General features: G+C 40.7%; 1 protein-coding gene across 1 annotated transcript; it reads right to left on the bottom strand.

Moving 5' to 3' along the window:
- Positions 1–2,953: 2,953 nt before the first annotated feature.
- LOC106635948 (uncharacterized) lies at positions 2,954–11,726 on the bottom strand. The gene is made up of 3 exons (XM_089589748.1): positions 11,700–11,726; positions 11,385–11,657; positions 2,954–3,271 (listed from the first exon to the last, which is right to left on the bottom strand). The coding sequence occupies exons 1-3, from the start codon at positions 11,724–11,726 to the stop codon at positions 2,954–2,956; spliced, it is 618 nt and encodes a 205-aa protein (XP_089445874.1).
- Positions 11,727–13,720: the final 1,994 nt, after the last annotated feature.

Here is a 13,720-nt window from a genome sequence, read left to right on the forward strand (position 1 = left end):
GGTTTTGCTGATTTCCACACGTGACACAATAAATATGTTGTCGTTGCTTCGGGTAGGTACGTATGTGTATAAGTAACGAGCCGCGTTCTCAAAGTTATAAAAGCATGCGTCGTAAAGTGCCATTTTTTTCCCAGTGCCAATGCGAGCATACCCGATTCCTCGAAATTCAGTGTGCGCTCTAAGTATTCGACAAATTTACTCGCATCCGAAGCTGGATTTCGTAATTTGCTTGTGACACCGATGACATAAGGGTTTTTGCCTACTCAATGTCCCATTGTATAAACAAAATCGCGCGAATTAATTTTAATTAGGCATACGCACACAATCTAACGAAATACATACAAGCCGATCAATGAATTTCGTACGTGGGTAATGTTTTTGTTTGTTTTTTTCTCAATGACTTTCAGGTAATGGACGGAAAATAAGAAAAAGAAAAAACGGGGCACGAGGCTCAGTGAAAGTAAAACGCTGCATTGTACACAGATACCGCCATATGCACGTCGGCAGACACTTTTCCTCGCTTTTTAATACTTTGGGTCACACACGTATATATACGGCGCAGCCTCCTTCGCCGTGCCAACGACGTGGGTATATATATATGAATACGCGCTCCTCAAGGTAGCCCATTGTTTTTCGCTCGCCAGATTGACTCGTCGCTTTGTTATGCGGAGAAGGGCGCCGATAAGCCCGTTTGCCGACACACGCGCGCCCGCGCATACGTAATACCCAGCTATTATTGCGAGCGAACGAGTCCCGCAGCATAGGTATATAGAGAGGAGGAGGAGGAGGTAAGGTCGCGCGTTCGTCTCTATGTGTGTGTACATATTACCTGTACACCGTGCATCTCTGTAATTGTGGAAAATCGCAGGTGTATATACATACGTGCAGTGTGCTAATATTTGTAAGTAATAATGCACGCAAGGGCGATACGCATCTTTGTATATACTTTTAATTGTGTTACTCTTTGTTTAATAAGTAAACTGAGAGTGAGAATCGGTCACGATTTGACGATTGAAGCCTTCGATCGGCTTAAATGCTTGTTACGAATCGATTCCATTGGGGCACATTGAACTCGATTATGCATAATGTTACTTCAATCTACGTTCGTTACGCTAGTAATTGTTTCATGATAATATACATTCCCGCGGTCAATTTAAAAAAAATTACGTTCAACATTGACAATTGTTTGAGCAAACGATTTATGTTCATGAAATCGGTTGGAAAAAAAACTAATCCCCATCACTTAGGTTGTAAGGAAGAATGCTTTTCTTTTTGTCAGACCGTAAATCCAAGTAAAGAGAGCTCCGAGCAACCAGACTTTGTAATATCTCTTGTTCATTACGTATCATAAAATCCAAGGATAATGGTATGACCGAGAAAATTATCTTCGTTTTCCCAGTCCACGGGTCCGTGCTCTATTTTTCGTGAGAGTGGACTTTTCTCCTTCTTCTTCTTCCTATACCCCTGAAATACGCTGGTCTTACCTGCTTGGAGCTCGTTTCCGATGAAATTTATAATCCGCACTAGAGTCCATAAAATGTAGATACACACATTATACATTCTCGTGCTCCTACAACCGATTCATAAATTGAATTGTATTTTTCATTTTAATGACATATTTTTTGTGCAAGTAACTAATCGAACTCGTGGCCATGAATAATAAATAGATGGTATGGTTGAGTCTCTTTTGCCAAGCTGAAAATCGATTACTATATATTATACTACAGGTAATTCGAGAATTTGCTTCAATTAAACGTTATCTGTCTGTTTATGTAAATCAAAATTTACTCGAGCATCAAGTTCGTGTGATTGTCAATTATTTTAAGTGCATTTGATCCTTTGAAATTCACGGATGTTGTAAATTACATCAACGTCACTTTGAATTTTCGTAACTTGGTACATAACACGCTTATTTTAACACAAAGACGTTTATTTTATTTATTTTGTACAATATAATCTAACTGTTATGTCAGCTGTTTTTAAAATAATTACAATAATATAAATCTAAGGTAAACTATGCTCTATAACAAAATGAATGTAATAGTTATAAATAATGTGTAATTGCGAATACAAAAATATCTATAATTGCATATAAATGCAATTTTTTTGTTACTAATGTACAATACACGTACAAAAATCGAATACAAAATGATATTACTTTCTGTTTTATACTGTTTTCTACACAGTACTGTTTCCTACGTAATTTCCGAATCGTTTAACACTCTACCATATATTTTTTTTTTTTTTTTTGTTCACTAGTGTAGAGTCATGTATTATTGAAACGTGTAAATACTGCGGATGGAAAAAAATGTTTTTAAATTCAAAAAAAGTAATACTTGGTGTCAAGTTGTCAATTAAAATGAAAAAAAAAGTAAACCCATGAAAATTTATTACTGACCTCATTTGCCTCTAAAAGGTTTCATTTGCATACCTTTTCTGACTCGCCGAAAAATTTAAATATAATTAAACTGAAAAGAAAAAAAAAAAAAAAAAAGAACAAAGCTCCGACAGCTTTAATATTATGCAGTTCACATTAAAACTTTCTTTTTGATGTAGAAGCCTTTACTCAATTATAAAAAATACACGAGAAAAAAAAAATAGATATAAAAACAAGCAAAATTGAGATGTGAGAAAAAAAATTAGCTCATATTAAATCCACGCGGACTCTCTTAGCAGGTCTTGGGGTAGTAACTGCGAATGGGTATCAGGACGAATACAGCAACAGTAAAATCACGATGACGACAAGTCATGTTTGAAAAATTTTAAAATGCATTTGCAAAAACTTTGACAATCGTCATCCGCAAAAACGATCGGATAGCCGGAGGCTATAGCTACATGTAGGTATGTATATAATTTTAAAAATTGTCTCTACTCGCTCGCTATACTGATTGCACGGGGCAGTTTCCGTCATTGTTACAAAGGCGTAAGTGCACGTAGACGTAAACGCGATGGCTTAGTATCCCTGGAAAGGTCCACCACCGCCTCCTCCAACGCCGTTGCCACCACCCGGGCCTTGAGGCCCAGTACCGACCCCCGGCCCGAAACTCGGCGTACCCTCGTACGAAACTTGGGCCATGAAGCCGTTCTTCCAATCAGCCGTGTATCGAACGATTTGAGTGCGCCCATCCGGCAGCTGAACCCGGTATTCGCCGCGCGTCACGTCCCCGTCGCTGATGGCGTTGTGGGAGTAGTCGTTCCCGTACGCGTCCTCCTTCACCGCGTAGTTGAAGTCGAAGGGCATGCCGGGCTCGTGCACATGGTCGCCGCCGTGCTAAATGCAAAAATAATTTATCATTGATATTATTATTACTATTATTATTATTATTATTATTATTATTATTATTGCAGGTGAGTTTGTAGCATACATATGGTGTGACTATTGGTACAATTCATTTTTAATTTTGATGAAACTTTTTTTTCTTTTTTTTTTTTTTTTTCTTTTTTTGACTAAAAAAAGTCTCAAGCTTTTTTAATTGGTATTAAAAATTTTTCCTCGAGCTTCCTTCATGGGTTTTATTTGAGTTTGGCGTGATTTGTTTATCAAAAGATTTATACAATCAACTATTAGGGCCTTTGTGTTCAGCTTTCTGCGTGTTTTCAGAATCGATAGAATGAGGGTACCATTTATAAATTTGAATAAAAAATAATACCGGCAAATGCTTCCCAACTATCACTTACCGCATTTAATTTTTCAATTGTTAATATCCAGCACTTTGAGTAAAACATTGCTGGCCCGTTGGTGCAATAAAAGCCTGCATATTGCAAAAAGGGCGGCGGCAAGAAAGGTATGAAATTTCAATGCATCGCTTTTGTCAATTCACCCAACCATTGGAAGAGATTGCCGCAACTCGACGTACTATTTTGATGAGCCAGAGAGACATTTAATTTTCTGCCTTTTTTTTCGTACCCAACACTTTGTGGATTCATACAAAATGAATGGGACGCTTGATGTCAGTCGAAGAAAAAAAGGGGGAAAAAAAATCTCGAAATAGCCTCGCAGTCAGGTAGCGAGTGACAGCTGTCACGTCGAAATTGCATTCCTCGCGAATCATTGCGGAGTAGAGTGTACACACCAAGTACGTGTAAAAAGAAGCGGAAGCCCGTATGATAGTACTGTTTTTTTTGGGTCTGATGTGGACGTGCGTGACGAACCATGGGCTTAGATTTAAGTTGGGCTAGGTCAAACAATGGGAGGGATTGGTGGTGGGGGGGTTTGACTAGACACGTGCATTGGTTTTAACAGGCGACGAGCGTACACAAATCGCTCCGAGCCCAGCGTGGCAATTTACCTGTCGCACCGCCATTTCTCTCCTTTTCTACTTTTTATCCTTTTTCTCATTTCACGGCTGTGTTCGTCTAGTAACCCACCACCACCCCCTCGCGCCTTTTCTTCGCTTTTGCATGCACTGCGTTTTCTCTCGAGCAGGAAGTCACTGTTATTTATAAGCTGGGCTCACACGATCGCGAAGATACAGTTGGAGGCTTTGTTTCGCGTCATCACGGAGAGTTGGCTTCTTCCTAAGAATTTCTTGCGACGTGGTATGATGATCAATTTGATAAATCGGGGGCATCGCGTTCAAGTGAATCACGCGGTGGGAAGGACGGGTGTGGGCAAACCCGTTCATCGGTGGTTGGGCAAAAGAAACCATGTTGATGTTAATTTGGATTTAAGGTCAAGGGGATGTTCGTTCGGTGTCTCCAGGTAACACTGCCCAGCAAGTTGGAGATCGGGTGATTTTGTTGGAAAAATCAGCTGCTTGCCATCCAACCGATATACCGGTAATCAGGTCACCAGATCTCCAATTTACTGGGTAGTGATACTGTACCCTCCGAAGGAGCAGGTAGTTCAGAGAAATTATTATTTTTTCCTCCATTTTTTAACGCCAGTTCTGCTACTTTCGAAGGGAACAGAGTCGTCGTTTTGACAATGGAATAGCTCCTTTGGTTCCATATTTTGACAAACCAGCGACTCGTAAATGATTTCTTTTTATTTTTGTTTTTTTATAGTACAAACGCGGCAGTGGGTACATATCATCTCGCGATGTATATCATACCGCAATAGACCCTGATTGGAAGTCTCGAAGGTGGGCACCGTTGGTGTACCCGTATACGACACGAGGGTTGTTACGTATGTATATATATACGCACACGTAACAACTCAACGTCGGGCGCATGATTTATTCGGCTGATCGTCGGCACCACCGCGGGACATTAAGCCCTCCACTTTAGCGACCGGTCCGGGCCCTATATTGCTCGCGACCGACAATAAATACGGGAGCGAGGCCACCGCGAAGTATATACGGTGGGACAGAAGGTACGGCGTCGCTTATGAAATTTGCGATCGTCCGGCACGCGACTCCTCGTACATGTATACATATACACAAGCGGACGGTTCTCGCCCGGCTATGTACAGTGGACGCGCGAATCCGGAAGCGATAAGCTCCACACGGGGAACGAAGCGTCAGCACGAAAACCCTTCGAACGTTGTTCCATAGGTACACGTAACATGTACCTACCAGCGATAGTTTTGCAAGCTACTGTCTGCCGTTCTTTCATGTTGACTGTTATAAGTGCCGATCGATACAGAGAGATCATACGTATCGCACGAGAGACTTTTAGCGAGCCTTCTATTGTTTATTGTTTTTGTGTAATCGCTGGAATTGTGGAAGAGGGTGAAGAAAGTACAGCAACTCAAGGGGATGTTAATTCTTGGATGAGATAATGGAAGGTGGATGTTGATTTAGATCATAGTAGGTATAATCGATAGGATACTCGTTCAGATGAGATTTTAATGTATAAGGTATCGTCAAAGTTGGTGGTTTACTCGCCATGTGATGTTTACTGTGACAAGTGATACGAATATTGTAGTCCTGTTGGCATTTTTTTTTTACATGTACGTATATCAGTACTTTGAAGCTTTCACGGTATAATGAAGCGCCAAAGTATCAATTTACCTTAGTAAAAAGCATACATTGTGCACTCGTGCGTAATTGAATACGCAAAAATACACTTGCAATAGCCATTTACATCAAATGTGGATGTTTTTTGGTGTACCATAAAAATCCAAGGGCTGAAACTGCTTCATCAACAAACGCAGGATCATTAGTTATGATGATAACGATGGCCAGTATTTGTATATTGTATGCCATACGTGTAATTATATAGACATGGGGCACGTCACGCATCTCTATTTTATCGGAAGAAGATAATAATAATGATAAACGCGCCGTATACCCTTGACGCGGAGGAAAGGAGTTTGAGGTAACAAATTGTTCAGTTTATTGGTGGATAATGTGAGCCCAACCTTCGCACGGCCAAGCAGAAAAAAAGTACCATTTACGAGATTGGTGTAAGATGATGAAAAGGCCATTTTACAGAATGACGTTTACAGTTCGCGCAAACACTCAACGCCTGAGAACCAAGATGATGACGAGTATTCAAGGTACCCATGGTAAGTAAGTACCGCTGTATTTATACATCGAGCAAAAGAAAGTGTGGCCGAGCTCTCCACACACGCCCGTTTGAATTATAGCCTCGTGCCGAGAGAGTCGTGATCGCCAACAACCAGTATATATTATACCTCCACGGGGTCCTTATACGTTATACGGACTTATGATTGGTGTGTGTGTGTACGTACATACACGTATGGAAAAGCTGTCTTGCGACGGCAACGGTATAATATAAACATGTATATGGTGGAGGAGCAGAGCCCGTGGTCGATCGATCAAAATTAAAGAGCCGCTCTCGACGGCGGTGGCTGCTGTTGCTGCTGTTATTAATTACCGAGCGTCACGCGGACCTGACAATGTACAACACACCAATGGCTTTGAATCTTGCCGATGTATACAACGCGTGTACGAATTTTTATAGGCACGTGTGTGGGTGTAGGTCTATGTGTATACCTACCTAACTTCGGTCCATCCCTTCGATTATTTGTATATACCAAAATATACACATCGGTAAAAGTGCCTTTATGTGTGGTATTCTAAGCTACACAGGCGAGTGACGTAATTATATATGTAAGCAGGTGTGAGCGAGAGAAAAAAAAACAAAAAAAAAAAAAAAAAAACTAGTGGGTACTTAAAGGAGGCCTCGAGGTGCTCTCAAATGCAGTTGTACTTTCGCACGCGTCCCAACAAAGTTGGCCTGTAGATAAGGGCTCGCGAGCATACTATACCCTTGCATGCATGTATATATTATGTACACGAGCATCACAACCGACAACGTCTGTGTACAACGTTGTGTAGAGTATTGTATATACTTGGCTTCTGTTATAAAATAGTCATTGTTGGTGTCTACAATATGTATGTATCTGTGGTCTGGTGTTTTACGGCGCTTCTTTTATCGCTGTACGCTCAAAGTAAATCTTGGGTCCTTCTCACCCCAGTGCCCGGCTCTTGAACCACTCAACAATTCCACTTGTGTGTGTAGGTATTTTTTTTTGTACGCGGTAATTTCAACAGAGGGAAAAGTTTAACTACTTCAAATCTCACATTTGCGGGGTGAAAAAACGTTTTTATGGTACAATGCGAAGGTTGTTCCAGATATCCACATGATCTATACCGGGAGAAAAGTGCCTTGAGAGACAATTCGATTAAATCTTAATGTAAGATGCACCTCGTTTTTTTTTTTTTTTTTTTTTTTTTTTTTTTTTTTTTTTCTACTGGACCTAGGAATGACAAGAAAAAATATTCTGGCATAAGATTCGTGTCTTGTTACACATATTGTTGAGCATTTTTTAATAATTTTACGCGTCAAATAGAAAATGTTTTTGTTTTTTTTTAATCTTTGGGATTTCTCGAGAAGTACAGCGTTTGCAAAACAATGACTAAAACTGGTTGTTTTTTTTTTTCTTTCTACAACTATAGTGTGAAGAAAGTTTTTTTCGTATTTTTTAGACCTAGTGAGAAAAATAAAGTAGATCCATAGACCTTGTTAAAACTGGTCCCAAAAATGTATCTTTTTGCAGAATCCCTCGTAAATATTACACAAAAATGCCTCCAACATCAACAAACTAATATAACGTGGGTAGATTTATCATTAAAAGAACCCAGGTATTGAATAAATGTAAACGTTTTTTTTTTTCTTGTAGTACATCGCGAGGAAAACCTCTTGGAAAATCATTGCTATACACGATGGATGACCGGTCTTGACATATTATTCTACGACAAAAAACGAAAATTTTAATATCCAAACGTTGAACGTACTACTTTTCTTTTAATTTAATTTCCACAGATTGCAATAAATTGGTAAAAAAAAAACAACATACTAAACAGATGGCACGAAAAACCTTCGAAACGGAAAAATATATTGATTGCACCCTTGCGCGTGATTTACGATGCACGCGAAACAATATTCACAATTACTTAACGAGTCGAAATTAATTTTGGGCCCACGGGAGCGCAAACACACGTAATATACACTCGCCCGTTAAAACCGAGCTCGAGCCACTTTACGAAGACAGCTGCAGAATTTATCTCATACGGTGGCAAATTATGAGCATAGAGGGACCGATACTTTACCCGCGAAAACGATTGTGATTTCGAAGCTTTGGGTGAAGAGAGAAAAAAAAAAAAAAAAATCAACTCGTCTACCTCGTGTTACGCGTGACTGCGTACATATGCATAGATAAGGGCTTTCACCATTATTTGCGCTTGTGTTAATTCCCACGCCTTGTATCCATCGATGTATACGTGCGAGCGCCCATGCAACCATGGCAATCCGTATATAGGTATCCCGTGATGCGCGTGGCTTTCCGTTCGCAATTTAAATAAAGTGCGAGCGCCGAGAGGGGGCTTACGTAAACTATCGAAATTCAATCTTTTTGTCGGAAAAACGTTCCATTAGCCATCCCCGTCCTCGTCGCTGGAGCTGTTACATACACGTCCGTGTACGCCTGACCATGTTGTACACACCATTGCGTCCCTCGCGTATATCTTCCCATGCGACTCGCTCATCCGAGATGTTCGAGTTTCGTAAAACCTTGTTTCGCAAATTATTTACCAGTATCATTTTAATTGCGTAGCTGCAGCTCCTGCCGTTGCCGACGCACTGCGCTTTTCCGTACACGGTACACACGCAGATGGGAGGGAAAAAAAAAAAAAAAAAAAAAAAAAAAAACATAGAAAAAAATCACACCACGTTGCGACATTATTAAAATACAGCGGGAGTTCACGTCAGCTCCTGTTACATCGATTTACGCAACGCATCTCTCGCAGGGGAGCATAACGCGAGCGCACATTTGAAATACCTCGGGAGCTTATACGTGAAAAATAGATGTGCCGCGTCGATGTAATTAAAAATTATCAACCGATGCGCTCTCCCTCCCTTTCTCTGTTAGAGGCGAGGAGGGTGGGTCGCTATGGCGTCGCTCGGCTGCAAAGGAGATAAAAATACATAAACTTTGTTATACGCAATATATAATATATATCTAGTCAACGCCATGGGGAGTAAGGGGATTGTGAAAAAAAAAAAAAAAAAAAAAAAATGAAATAAAATAAAATAATAATAGTAGTAATAATAACGGTTGCCCCTGGCTAACTATTATTAAAAGTCTGGCCAGCGTTTGATTCGCATCTCCATATTGCCCTCGTCACTTTTTTTTCAACAATGCAAAGTGAGCCAAGTTTTTTGCCATTTTATTTACACCGACCGAGCAGGTAAAACGAGAGGAAAAAGAGTGGTGGGAGGGCGGCTTGAAATGAATACGCAGGGGTGTACTGGTGGGGTGGTATTTTTCACAACGCGTTTTCCGGAACAAAGTTGCGCGCGAGATGTATGGGATGTCTCTGTGGTGGTCAGAAAAAGAGATGGATGGATACTCCGGACTAAAAAAGCCACACGGGTGGGTGGAAGGAATTTCTCCGTTTCCTCTTTCGAAGCGCGTTGCCATTGCACCTCTGTCGTTGTTTGGCTTTGAAAAACATTGGAGTCAAAGAACGGCAGCTAGAATTTTGTGCTGCAATTTGCGAACTCGAGACCGAGTTAATTAAATGAAATTTCGCTCCCTTGTATATACAGCTTAGTGGGTCGTGTTCGTGGTGCCGTTGGCTTATTAGTTGGCCGTTTATGCGCGTATAGTTGGTACGGATTTGCGCGTATGAAATTTCAAGTGGATAACCCACAGTTAATTGAAATTTCTTATTGCAGGTATAGGTACATATGATAGTGCAGATCATCGACTTGCCGAAGGTTTTTCTTGTGGATATTGCGGATACCTTACTTTTTTTTTTTTTTTTTTTTTTTTTTTTTTTTTTAGCTCCAATAAGTATAGATGAAAAACTTTCCACAAGTTTTTTTTCGTAATATTCGCGTCATTTTCCGCGACTATGGCGAAAAAATTTGAAACACCGAGTGAAAGGCTTGCGCCGTAAATCCTCACGATATTTCAGCAGTAGCAGCAGTAGAGCGATATGAGCACTATTCTCAGATCCACGAGAGCCGATATAATATGTACGCGTGCACGGGCTTCTAGGTATAGAGTAGGCGAAAAAAAAAAAAAAAAAAAAAGCGACGGCAAGTTATAGGACCTCAACGATGGTAGCAAAAGCGCGTACAAGCTGCGGTATTGTAAGGGGTGGTAGGTACAGCCTCGGGGCTCGAGCATATCGTGCTGCATACTTCCTTGAGGTGTTATACTTATTTGTGAAGATCCTACGCTCCCGCAAAAGCCTCTCGAGCACAAAGAGTCTCTGGCTTTCGTGTAGTTCGTACACATACTTGAACGTATGTATTTACCCAGCAAAGCCCGATTCCGATGTATAATATAGCGGGTGCCAACACGTGCATCAAACAGGTTGGGTGAAATTTCTTACAATACGTTTTTTATTCCCAACAGAGTGTTGATTAGAGTTAAATAATGTATTTTTTTAGATTACAGCGACAAATAATTCTCAGGATACATTAACAATACCTAGAGGGAGGGGGGGGTGTAAATTACCATTGAATTTATCACCTGGCTAGAAGAAGGGTTTCGCGAAGTCAATCAGTACAACACTTTAACAATTTATAAATACATTTTTGTTTATAATTTCCGCTTCACACGCCTAACTACAAGCTCACACAATAGACTGCAAAGCTTTATCCCGAGTTTGCGCGGACCGACAAATTTATCGTGTGCAACGTATTGTGACGAAATTTCGGTGAATGGCAGGAATATTACATCAAACCCCGTCAGTTTGTCAATGAATTTCAAGGCCCGTCCATTTTCCCAGATTTTCCGATGCCAGACAACCGACATTGACACTTTGGAAAAGATTGAGTCGCGTTTTATCGTTCGTAGCATTTAACAAATGGCCCCACAAAAGACTGTAACAACGATTAGATGGGTAATAGGTATCTTTGTTGGGAAGAACGGGTATAGCAATGAGATTTTGGGTACTTACGTCACCAGGTCCACCGGGGGATGGGTAGCCTCCGGGGGTGGAGGGTGGCCTCGCCGGGGGTCCCGTGGGCGGTCGAGCCGGTGGTCCAACGGGCGGTCTGCCGGGTGTCGTTCCTGGACTCGGGAAGCCTGGCCCTGGGGGCTTGTTGTAGTCGTAGCCCTTGGTCGTGTCCGGGGGCAGGTATGTGTTGGCGTTGGCGCGTAGCCTGATGCCGGGCGGCAGGTCCGCGAGTCCAACTGTCAATGCGACCGCGCTCAGCCAGAGCAGGCTCAGCTGCTCGACACGAAGAAAAACACACAATAATGTATTTAATACTCTATCCTTGCAAAAAAATGCCTCCATCTTAACGTCCCTGAAAGGATTATTTTTAACTTTTATCGAAACTTTAGCTTTGGCCAATCAGGCGATGTATATATATATATATACTTATATCAGCTACGGTTTTTTTCTCTCCCTCCATCCGTCCACCCATTTGTTAGTTTTACTTCGACAAGTGTTGCACATCTCGATACAGAGACAAGGTATATATATATATATTTGTACGTACATTCCATGGGTGCTTATGGCGCTCCCTTAGAAATTCACATAGGTATTATAGAAATCATTTACTCCCATGTACGTATATGTATACATTACGTATGTACGCGTGGGGTTGCGTGTGTTTCGCTGCCGCACTATAACATCGGCACGAATGGGTATACGGTGTGTAGGTGCCTTTTGCACACATAGATGTATAATATAGAGATGCACGTACGCGGGTACATTATAGCAAGAGCCGAGCGTTGGTTGTCGCAATTTCTCGAACAATGCTCTGACCTTTCGAGTGATCAGATAAATATTTATATATATATATATACATACATGTATACCGTGTGCCGCGTAGTCCCGAAGAAAAGAAGAAAAAAAAAAAGAAAAGTCGGAGGAGGGGAAAGGAAGAAGAAATAAAGAGGCTGCAAGAAAATTGCCGCAATTTCTGGTAGTCGGCAGGATGCGTCGGAGGATATTTCATCGGTGTTTCAAATAAAGCGTAGATTGCACGTAAATAGAGAAAAATTGCTGGTAAACGACTTCGTGGTTCGTTGCCACTGTTCCAATACACTTGATTGTCGAGGAAAGTCTATTTTTTTTTTTTCTTTTTTTCTCTTCCAAGAGTATCGTCACGTACTACACGTCTGTACAATGCGGATGGTAGTAGCCGAATAAATTTTGCTCCCCGCGAATCGATGCGCGGCCCTTCTCGCTCGTTTTGCCGAATTTTACGGAAAAATAGTCGGATATTCACTGACGATCTGTGAAACTGTTGAGCACCGTTTTAACAATCGTTTTTTTAAAAAACTACATTGATCTGTACATCGAACAAACATAAGTGAGTAATTTGCGAGGCCAATTCTCGTATCGAGTGAGCTTTGTATGAAAGTTTCGAGTGCGATTCTTCAACGAACCATCTTCAACAGGATTGCATCTCGTTATTTCGAATCTGTACAGCATTACCAAAGCTATTGCAGAATATAAGAGTTGAAAGCTTTCAAACGTGAAACGAATTATTTCACATGGCATTCATTTGATTGGCAGCGTATTAATTCTGATGTTTTTCCTAAACTGTGTGTAGGTACTTTTACGTTGCTATACCACTGAGGTGAATCTATGAGCTAATGAACCTTGTGATTTTGGCATGGGAAGCGGATTGCAATTACCATATAGGTATGCTTTTGAAGAACCGAAAGCTGTTATGCTCGTAGTTTTTGGGTTAAAAGCTTACTTGAATGCACAAGCCTTTGGGGGGTAAAATTTTTAATTGCTTTAAATTCCGTCGTGAGCAAAGGGTTCGCTCTCAATGGGGTCAAATGAGGTTTTAGAAAGGCCATGTGAACCATTTTTTAATGAAATTCTCAACATGTTCCTTTGATGTGGCAATACTGCGTGCTAATAAACAGTATTTTCATTAACTTAGGCCTCGATCAACATGAAATTGACAGATTTTTCACTTTTACGTGTCAAAGTTAAGAAATTTGTTGAAAAAAAAAGAAAAAGAAAATAAAAAATAATGCTCGAATTTAATTTTTTCAGTTATTTCCACGTGCAAAGTCGTGTAATCGCGGTTCGAGCGAGTAGTGTGAGTTCTTTGATCTTGGAGTTCAAAACGTTGCTTTACTGGTGAAAAAAAAAAAAAAAAAAAATTCAAAGTTCCGAGAGTGTGCCCTTTGACGTTTATGATCATTATGTGACCTCTCATTTGCGCGAAACGTCGAGTAAAAATAAAAAAAAAGGATCCTGCCTTTGGCACTGTAAGTTGAAAAAAAACAACCACATTCATCCAGTGCTGGCTCTAGGGTTGG

The sequence above is a fragment of the Copidosoma floridanum genome, unplaced genomic scaffold (genome assembly GCF_036245765.1).
Source record: "Copidosoma floridanum isolate Cflo_tuat_1 unplaced genomic scaffold, Cflo_Japanese_pri ptg000009l, whole genome shotgun sequence".
Lineage (NCBI taxonomy): Eukaryota > Metazoa > Arthropoda > Insecta > Hymenoptera > Encyrtidae > Copidosoma > Copidosoma floridanum.

Coding starts and splice junctions, on each gene's coding strand:
- LOC106635948 (XM_089589748.1), bottom strand. CDS start 11,726: ATGGAGGCATTTTTTTGCAAGGATAGA. Junction 11,658..11,699: donor CATTTTTTTGCAAGGATAGA/GTATTAAATACA, acceptor CGTGTCGAGCAG/CTGAGCCTGCTCTGGCTGAG. Junction 3,272..11,384: donor CCCCCGGTGGACCTGGTGAC/GTAAGTACCCAA, acceptor TTTTGCATTTAG/CACGGCGGCGACCATGTGCA.